The following is a 10,307-nucleotide window of genomic DNA, read 5'->3' as shown; positions in this document are numbered from 1 at the left end:
CGGCCTGGTCGCCGGGCTCGGCTGGGCTGGCCGCCCGCTACCGACGCGCGGCCGTCCGCCGTGGTGTATTTCTTGTGCGTTTGGGGGGGGGGCGGGTTTCTTTTTTGTTGTTTGTTTTGTTTCTGTGTTTTTCTTATAAAATTCCTGTAAGTTACAGGGTTAGGAAGCTTCTTGCAGAAAGATACCCGTGTTAGAAAATGGTTTGGGAGGGGAGAGAAGAAAGATCCAGGCTGAGTGGGGGAGTGTTAAGGGCAGGTGCTCCCCTTCTAACTGCCTTGTGTGTCGCAGTGGGGGGCAAGTGTTTAGGATACTGGTCTTTAGGMATGTATAGTTTGCACCTTTTAGCATGACTTGCACGTTTGAAGTGAGAAAGGAAGTTATGCATCTAGTTGTATTTTTTCTAGATCTGATACAAATTAGAGAGTAGTTTGTTCAAAGAAAACAAGAAGGCAGTGTTGCTGCTGCCTCACGGTTTCCACTGGGAAARGCAGCCTCAGCTGACAAAAACAGTTGCTGAGGTAGGATTTATTAAATCAGCATATTCTTGGTTGTCATTCGCTATCCTTTGGGTAGTGCTTGCCATCCAGAGCCCTTGAGGCTCATTTGCTGCCAGAGGCATCATGTGCTGTCAGCAAAGATCTTGTCTTACCTGCACAGTATTTTATAGGGAGATGTGAGGAAGCTGGTTTTGTGCTTGGAACTCAAGGAGCGTGGGTAAGTACAGCTGGTAGAGTATCAAAGCCAAGTCAGAATATCCTGTTTTGGCTTTGGCTTCGTCCTGAAGGACTTGGGTGGCTGTGGCTGACTCAGAGTGTGAGTAGAGCTCTCATTTTTGCTTACAAAATACTATGTGTCTTTGCTATGAGAACATAATTACTTCTTGAGGTTTATCTCTGTTTGATGAACAGTTGGGTAATTCACCCCAGATAATAARTTCAGATGCTTGCTTCATAATACCTTTGTTAGCAAGTATCTGCACTCTCTTGGAGGAACAGTAAATCAGTGGTTGCTTTTTCCACAAGTTTTACAATTATAGTGTTGTAAGGTACTGAAAGCTACTGTGAAATGGTGAAGCTAGTTATTTCTGCTGTACTGCTTCAAGCCATGATTGCATATATACTCTTCACTTGCATATCTAGGTATAAAATCTATTCCTATGTGGTTGTTATTTATATTAATCTTAGTGTGTTCTGTCCCTCTGTGACTAATGTGTAGCACTATAAACTGTAAGCTTCTCTGGCTGGGGATTCTCTCTTCTTGATACAAATGAATACAATGTCTTTATTCAGAAAGCACTGATGTTAAATGTGACATTAATGACTGGCAGTGTCCCATGGCCAAGGCATGATAGTTGACCTGATTGTTCAGGAACACAGTATTTTCAAACCAGAAGGATACGGTCGATGCAGTACCCTTGTTAGCAGTTAGCATTAGCAGTTTATAATGACACCAAGGACCAAAATTACACTTTGATCTTTGGGCTTTTGTTGTCTCTCATAACTCTTTCAAGCACAGAAAGTGCTTCTTATATGTTGAGCTCACTCCCTCTGGTTGTCCCTGCCTATTTTGTAGATGAATCTTAGTTTTCCATTATTAATCTTAGCTATTGCACTTCCCTTTTCTGCTTAGACTGGAATTGTTTTATTTACAATATTGCAATTGAGTAGTGTAAATCATTGCAGATCATGACAGAGCCTTTTCATTTATTTTGGAAAGTGTTGTATACACTTAGGAYATTCTGTGAATAACTGGTAACTTTTCTGATGGGACATTGTATCCTGACATCAGGGATTAAAATTTCCATTGCTGGTACATCGCCTCCTCTTTATTGAGCCCCGGTTCTCCCCTGACAGCTCTGCACAGCCAACGTTTATGTCTTGTCTGGGCATTCTAAGCATTATGAGCTAAGACAGGTTTTGACAGGCTCATGTGGAGGATTTTATCTTCCTTTGATCTTGAATTGTTTGCTTTAGCTTGACATGAGAGATCAGCTGACTTGATGATAGGAATCCCTCCTCACAATATATCAGAAACAAGACTTCTGCATGTTTTAGGTTTATAATTTCTTTAGAGCAAAGTGTACCCAAGTTAAAAACTACCATTTTCACGATTTCTTAATCTATATTTATATTTCAATGTCCAGAGAATTTAATTTTCTTCATGCAAGCTTTGTCATATTTTAGTAATATCCAGGAGCTTTTTTTTTTCCCTCTGGAAAGTACTGATGATTGGTTCCTGAAATCATTTCACTTTTATTGTTGTTAGTATTGCATCAACCTTGGTGGAAATACATGAAAAGTTTTTTTTTCAGTTAGCACTCTAGTGTAGGGCATAGAGCGCTTTATTATAACTTTCAAATTTAAAAGAACACACAATCTCTTAAGAATACTTGGGAGAGAAAAAGATGTAAGCTTTTGAAATATTTGCATGTCTTGAATTTGGGATTTCTTGAGTGCTTTAGATCTTTGAGCTAAAAGAAGAAATTTGAAAAGTAAGGCAGGTGGTTTGCAGAACAAAGAAAATTGAAGCCTTTGATATGAAGACCCTAAACATTTAAAATGGATGTGACATTRTAATAAAAGAAATAGTGGAAATGATGATAGAGTTGCACAGAAGCATTTTGTGAATCTGCCTGTGAATAATTCCTGTTGATGTCAGTTTTCTATATACCTTTATGGATCTGTCTCAATCTGTCTATGGTATTCTTTCCTGCACTCTAGGAAAGGAAAGAGAGAAACTGTTTTTTTTTTTTTTTGGTTTTGTTCGTTTGTTTGTTTTGGAAAGTCTTTGGATAGTGTGGCAGTAATACTGTTTAAGTAGATAAAYTACAATTCTAGTAGTAATTAGGTTCTGGCACCTACGTGTTCAGGTGATAAAAGAGGACTATGTTAAAAAAAGTTACTTGGTCACTTGTGGTTCCTGCAGCAGAGAAACTTTTCAAAAGGAGTTAAAGWAGAAGAGCAGCTTGATGAGCTAACAGAAGCAAGAAAGCTCTAAAGCATTTTAAAGACATGATATCAGGTTGAAAATTGTAYCACCACCAGATGTGTGGCTTGCTATCTTTCAAATAATACATAATTTGAAAAGTGGTGGAGAGAAAATATTTCTTTTTTCTCTCTCTTTTTTTTTTAATTATTTATAGTGTGTTGTGCGCCGTCTCTGTGTTCCAGATGGGCCTGTCCTTCAGCAATATAAAAATGCAACTTTCTAACACAGGAAAAATTCTTAGAAATCATGAGTATGTGATAAATCTGACAGTACTGTGAGACAGTTTTGGAATTGACTGTGTTTTGAGTTTATGCTGTCACAAAATCAGACTAGACTTAAAAGCAGACAATAATAGGCTCTTGAGAAAATTTGTTGTGCTCCAATCAGCTTACATAGTGATGACTGTCGTAGATGAGGTTACTGGTGGCTTTAATGCAAACACTTTTTGCTCTTTCAGCAGCAAAGTAGAACGTCATCTGGAATGTGACTTCTTGTCGTGGCTTTTTGTTGTGGCTTTTTGCTTTTCCTCTCCCCTTTCAGAGCACATGCTTTTTACATGGAAGTTGTGAAATCACTGAGCAACATACATACTCACCACTTCAGATATGTTGTGTGGTGGTGCAAGCTCTTTTTTTTTATCTTATAAAATATGATTGCTTTGCAGTGCTGAGAAAGTGGATGCTGTTGTTTCTGTTGAACTAGCAAAATTAAAAAGATGTTGTTTGTAGCCCAGTGTAGTGATAACCTTTTTCTTACGCAATTGGAGTTTCATGATTAGTGCTTTTTATTTAAMGGAAACAGTTTCAGGTATGGTATGAATATGCCCGCAATATCGAAGTGCATGGTAACAATATAGTGAGTGTTATATCTTCTTTTAAATACTTGCATTAATGGGATAAGATGTGGCATGTATCTTGTTCTGCTGTCAAGAACGCTGTTCAGTAGGGTAGAGATTTGTCAGTTTGAAGCCAAAGGAAACATATATAGGGCAAAGCAGAAGGATGAAAGTTGCAGTTTTGGTAGAAATAAGTTGTCCTCCTTTACAAAAAGTATAATGCTGTCAAGATACTTAGCAACTGGTAGCTAGTGAGACTTTAGTTGCTGTTGAAGTTTTYTTACCTAAAGTGCCAGTGTGCCATATTATATTGGCGTAACCAGCATTTTGCAGCTTCTCATGCTTTATTATTATTTTTAATTAAGTTAATCTTCCCTGGAGCACAACTTACGACTGCAGGTGCATTCATATCTGTATGATTTTAGTCTTGGAAAAGGAGTAGTTCTTTCAAATATATCTATCCTGTTGTGCAATATGTTTGTATATTTTAGCACTGCACATTTGGCTCTAACATACGCCATTTCTAAGAGATAATGGAAATAAGAGGAGGTGATAATTCAAACTTTAAAAGGTTGACTGAATGTACTTTGTGTATTTCCTCYACCAAGTTGGTACTATATATTTGTGGACAGATTGTACCATATGCTGAATCTCAAAGGTTATTTGTTTTGTAATCAGTATGAAAAGCTGATCGGGTTGAAAAGGAGATTGTAATTGCCTGTGTCTTCCCTTCTTTTTAGGCTTATGATTACTATGGCTGCAGTGGATCGTTTCTCCCTCTTGTACAGAGAGATCAGTCGTGCCTGCAATTTTTACATTGAGGCCCTGGCTATAGTTGGAACTTGGTATACAGCTAGAAAGTGCATCAGTTTTGCTTGTAGCACTTACAATCTACTCAGGTTGCATTTTCTTCCAAAGCTGGTCGGTGAGATTGATCTGGTCAAGCAATATGGAAGATGGGCTGTAGTCACTGGTAAGCAGTATATTTGCTTATGTYTATGTAATGTGCTTCTTCAAGGAAGAGTCAATCTGACTTCTGAAATGGGATAGTAATCGCTCTTCCCTACCAACCATGTATCAAGAAGCCTCTTACCAGAATTTGGAAGTACTGTAACACTTGCTATCTTACCTTGCTGGTTAAGCTTTCTGTTAAAAGCTGGGGTCTATATTAACTCTGGCTGCAGTTTCAGAATGAATACAACTTAATTTGAACAACTGTCACTACTTGAGTGCTCGAAGACAGGTAAGCTCACTGTGCTGTCTGTCTGCTGAGGAAGAATTACAAAGCAACTTTTCCCTAAAATTCTAAGGTACACCCCAGATGYATACAAGCAAGCATGAGAATACATAAACAATAGCACACAGAGATGCAACAGGGAGCACTTTGGCATTTATGCAGGTGTTCAAGTCTTTGAGCAATATTTAAATCATGCATCTCTGTCATCCTTCCCTTTCATGAAGGTTTTACTGTAAGCTCTCTGCTCTTTTCATTGGAAAGGCTAAACTCCTGTGAGATGGGGTTGCAGAAGGGTGCTGCTGCCAGCGCTGTCTTTAGTGTTGTAGTTTTGAGATCAGTGTATTCAGTGTGATGTCACCTTCAGAGAAGGGAATAAAACTATAATTAAAAGAACTGTAGAAACRGAAGACTGGGCTTGCTCTAATCTTCATGTTGCTGTTTTCTGTTACAGGTAGCACAGATGGTATTGGGAAAGCATATGCTGAAGAGCTGGCAAGACGGGGTGTCAACATCATCTTAATCAGCCGAAACAAGGAGAAACTAGAGGCTGTATCTCAAAGCATAGCTGAAACCTATAAAGTGGAAACAGATTTCATAGTATTTGATTTCAGCAAGGGGCGTGAGGCTTACTTAGCCATTAAGGAGGCCCTAAAAGACAGAGAAATTGGAATTTTGGTGAATAATGTAGGACAATTTCATTCCTACCCGGACTACTTTGTCAACGTGTCTGAAGATATATTGTGGGACATGATCAATGTAAATATTGTTTCTGCTAACATGATGATACATATTGTGCTGCCAGGCATGGTAGAAAAGAAGAAGGGTGCAATTGTGAATTTGTCTTCTGCAGTCTGTTATAAACCCACGCCAATGTTGTCATTATATGGAGCCTGTAAAGTAAGTTGTGTTGTGATGTTTAATAGTTTGTGCTGAAGAGTAGAAGCTATGGGTTTGGTGATTTCTTTATTTATTTTCCTTCCCTAAAACACTTTTAGTAAGGATATCAAAATAATTGAAAAATTTCTTTAAGGACTTAACCAAATGTCAGAGGTGAATGTTACATGTATTACGCAGTCAGTATACTGCTTTTTCACAGCAACACTGGGTTTTGAAACCAAGCCTATACTATATGGATTACATATTAACTGTGGCATGACAGTAGTTCTAGGAGAAATGTCATATTCCTGAGGAATGATACATGAACTAAAGTGGCAGTTCTGTGACTCATTGAAAGAGTTGGAATTTCTGATCTCTCATCCCCACCTGAGCTGTGCAGAGATGTCTCAAGGTACTTACAAATTAGTATTTTGTAGTGAGGAGTCTGTGCTTAAAGTTCAGCCATGCCTCTAACAAGTGCTGCAAAAAGGCAGCTTCATCTTTCAGATTTGCAGCAGTCAAGGCACGTTAGGTGAGGCAAAAGGCTTCTGACGTTGCTGTCTGCACCGTATTTGGGAAGCAGTGAAAAGGACTTTTTTCCTTGTAGTTGTTCTTCCTGAGGAGAGTCAGTCGCTAGTGGATAGGACAGGACAGTTGGATGATGCTGGGAGGTGTAAATGTGTGGGAATGTAGACTCACACTAGATGATTTGCTACTGAATCCTCAAAAGCAACTTAGATTGCATAAATAGCTACTTCTACCTGTTGACTGCTGCCCTTTCAGCCTTGCTTCTGGGGTGGGTTTTGTGAACACTTCATTTTGCCTGAATCAAAAGCAACTGTATTACCCCAAAGTATAAGTCCTTGCAGATTTTTTTCAGTGTTGAAACCAGCTTAAAAAGAATCCTGTCTCTCTGCAGAGCATTTTTCTCTTGGTTATGCCAAGTACATGTAGAACTGCACTCTTAAACCACGTCAGTTAAATGGCCTGGGTGAAAAAGAACAAAACAAAATCCAAAGCCTACTAAAATTTCTTACTTTTGCTGGCATCATTAATCTAAATCCTAAATCAGCAATCCAGTTGAAAGCACTGCTGTCTCCCTTGGGCCTAACCAGCCAAATTGCACGGTAGCAGCTTCAGCATGACATCAGTGTTGCTTGCTGCCTTGGTAAGACTGGGCCATGCTCATTTTTCGGTCTRTTTGATTCTTACAATCCAAGTTACCAGCTTATACTTTTGGATGTTGTTCTGTAAAAATTAGTTAAAGAAGATATACACACAAGAAAATACATGTTTAGTTTTACCCAAGGGAGTCCCAGCAAGTAGTTAATTTAGCTTCTGGGGAAGATCATTTGAATATGAAATTCACTCATAAAATGTTCTAAAGAATCAGACTTTTTGTCCAGTGGTGTGCATATTTAGCCTTGGAGCGTCCCCGTAGTGCCCTTAAGCTAAACAAGGCATTTTTTTTTGTGGGGGGGGGGGGATTTAAACAAACATTTCTGTGTTGTTTTTAAAGTGGAAATTGTCAGGTTGTTTGTTAAACTCACATCAGAGAGGTARGCTGTCCCCGTCTCCTGCAAGTTACTGCAGTGTTGCATTTCTGACAAACGTCAACAAATAGAAATGCTGTAGAAATGCATATTTTTATTTTTTAGCTAATGTATGATGCATTCTAAAACTTTCCTAGAGTTTTAATAAAACTCTGYACTGAGACTTAACTGTCAAAAGCACAAAATTGTGACACCTTCTGCTTTTGTTTTCCTAGAGCTACTTGGACTATTTCAGTAGAGCACTACATTACGAGTATGCCTCAAAAGGAATCTTCATTCAGAGTTTAACTCCATTTGCAGTTACTACAAAAATGCTGTCGTGCAGTAGCATTACATCAAAACGTTCTTTATTTTTTCCTTCTTCTGAAGAATATGCAAGGCAAGCTGTTTCTACTCTTGGGTTGTCCAAAAGGACTACTGGTTTCTGGAAGCATACAATACAGGTAAGAGAATTCATCGCGCAGTTCTACTGGCTAATGTAAAAGCAAGCAGCCTATTTACTTTCTTAGAAGTCAAAACAGAAACTATGCAACTATTCTGAAAAGTACAMTACATAGCAAAGGACTTCAAGGCATTGCGCAATGTTTTCTCACTAATTCTGCTTTAGTAAATTATGCTTGGACGTACTGATTTTTAAGATGAGATAGAGAATCTGATTTCTACTTGAAATGCACAGCAAAAGTAGGAAATAACTTTTTATTCAAAAGCACTCAGTAGCTCGTTTTATTTGGTAATGTTGCTGATGGGGCCCACACTTCACTGTGTATTTTTTTGAACAGAAGTTGCATTTTGTTGAATCTTAGTTTATGGGAGTATTTCTACTTTTTGGGGCAGGAGGGCAGGGAGGATGGAATAGTAGCAATCTGCCCCGGAAAGTTATTTTATAAACTCTAGTGACACCTTACCTATTAGCTGTTAGGTAGCATTAGGTAGAGTGGAAGGAACTAAAGAAGTGGGAATTAGTCTAAATGAGGACAAAAAGCAGGAAAGGTCTTGGTAAGATAGCAATGTTTTTGCAAAGTTAAACCCTACAATGGTTTGTTCATTTGCACAAGCTAACCATGCTACTGTGTACCCTACTTCTAAAATAAATAAATAGATTTAGTCTGGGGGGAGCTGAGTGCAGTTTAGTTGCTGATGTTCAAATATGTATTGCTATGCTGTAGTGGTAATTTGATAAATTGCTTGTTTGTTTTATCATATAGATACTGATCTCCCCCCTCCCTTTCTTTTTTCTCTCTTCCCTTTTCTCCCTGCCTCTCTCCGTAGGTCGCATTGGGCAAACACATACCTGAGTGGATCTGGGCATGGGTTGCACAGTCTTTCTGCAGAAGTGTGCGCAAGGAAGCTTTAGCAAGCAAACTGAARTAAGAATATCCAGCTGTCCGGTGTAAATGAGTACAGTATTCTGATCTGAGTGCTGCAAGAATGTTTAGAGTACCCTGAATTTACTCGAATTTATTCATACTCTGCTAAACAGTGTATAACCTAGACACCGGAAGACTGCATTCTGTCTGTATCTTTGTATTAAATGGTTCCTCTCTGTTTTCCTCTAGGACACAAATCCAGATGATCTTGTTAAGGATAGTCTTGGTTCACTTCTGTCTTTAATGTAATTGAACAGGAATAGGTAAAGTTTTCATTCTGATAGCGAATGACTGTCTCTTGCATAGCGCTAAATGATTGCAACTTAAGTCAACAGAATTTGAGAATTCCCCAAATCTTGCAAAAATGGGCCCAAGAGAGATCCAAAATCATGCTGTTTAAAAAGACAATACCAGTCAACTAATAGGTTTCTATAATGTGCAGTTTTGTGTAACTTTTCTGGTCTTTTAATTGCAAATGTTTATATGTTTTAAGTGTGTATTTTTTTGTGTATTTGAATTGTGTAATTAAAGGACTTCTCAAAATTAAGGTGTATAGAAAGTGAGACTGTTTTGAAAGTTGTTTAAATGACTGAAAGCTCTTAGAGAATTATAAAGCAATTTGGAGATAGGCTTGTTTGCTTCCTTATTCCAGATGTGAATGCCCTTGATCATGCTTTAAATATTCCTTCAGCAATCTGAAATATGTCTGAAGAACTGAATAGAATGTAGAAACAGATTAGCTGAAGAACAAATTTAATCTTTTGGTTTAAATACATGGATTGTCTTTCCTAAGGGAATAAAAAAGTTATTAAAGTTTTGATGCTTGATTTTGATGCTCTTATATAGATGTGTAAATAATATTTATTAAATATAAATAGTATTATACCTCTGTAGTCATATAGATACATTTGTGTCTATCTATAAGTATCTATAGATAAGTTTATGTATATGACCTCTGGTGGACATCATYGGATAACATACATTGTTAATACTTGTTGCAGACTAGATCTTTGAGAGTGAAATAAGCTCTTTTCGGTGTATTTGTAATAGTCATCTGAAAGTAGGATATGATATAAATATTCTTTATCCATTTTCATCAGAGAACCATTACTACTGCTCCTGTAGTGTTATACTGAAACATCAAAACCACAAAATAGCTATGCAGTTGTTTTATCCATAGATTCAGGTGAATCTAACTCTCCTCCCCTTGCTTGTGCCAAGGTTATCTGCTGCTTAGAAGATGGCAGGGTGAGATGGGTCAGTAAACTGCTCTACCTAATTCATTAAAATCGCTGCGCTCGGGACTGAGAGCAGTTGCGCTGTGCTCCCCGAGTATCGCCACCGAGCGCCCAGCCTTCGCGCTCGCCGGGGTGAGCCGGTGGGGCCGCTGGGCCGCGCGCCCCTGCCCCGGCCCAGGCGCGGCTCAGGCCGTGCCCTTCGTGACAGGAGCT

The 10,307-nt window shown here is 38.5% G+C and overlaps 1 protein-coding gene across 2 annotated transcripts; it reads left to right on the top strand.

Annotated features, from left to right (window-relative positions):
• Positions 1–6: 6 nt before the first annotated feature.
• Positions 7–9,403, top strand: HSDL1 (hydroxysteroid dehydrogenase like 1). Of its 2 annotated transcripts, none has more exons than XM_085301101.1 (5): positions 7–74; positions 4,564–4,796; positions 5,512–5,816; positions 7,705–7,932; positions 8,759–9,403. In XM_085301101.1, the coding sequence occupies exons 2-5, from the start codon at positions 4,568–4,570 to the stop codon at positions 8,858–8,860; spliced, it is 864 nt and encodes a 287-aa protein (XP_085157227.1). In that variant the 5' UTR covers positions 7–74; positions 4,564–4,567; the 3' UTR covers positions 8,861–9,403. The 2 variants fall into 2 exon arrangements, with proteins under 2 accessions (XP_085157227.1, XP_085157226.1); XM_085301100.1 differs by having other exon boundaries at positions 5,512–5,957.
• The last annotated feature ends 904 nt before the right edge of the window (positions 9,404–10,307 follow it).

This window comes from Rhea americana, unplaced genomic scaffold, assembly GCF_003343005.1.
Source record: "Rhea americana isolate MKP2758 unplaced genomic scaffold, rheAme1 scaffold_172, whole genome shotgun sequence".
NCBI lineage: Eukaryota > Metazoa > Chordata > Aves > Rheiformes > Rheidae > Rhea > Rhea americana.
The sequence above is the reverse complement of the archived record's forward strand: the minus strand, read 5'-3'. Positions and strand labels throughout refer to the sequence as shown.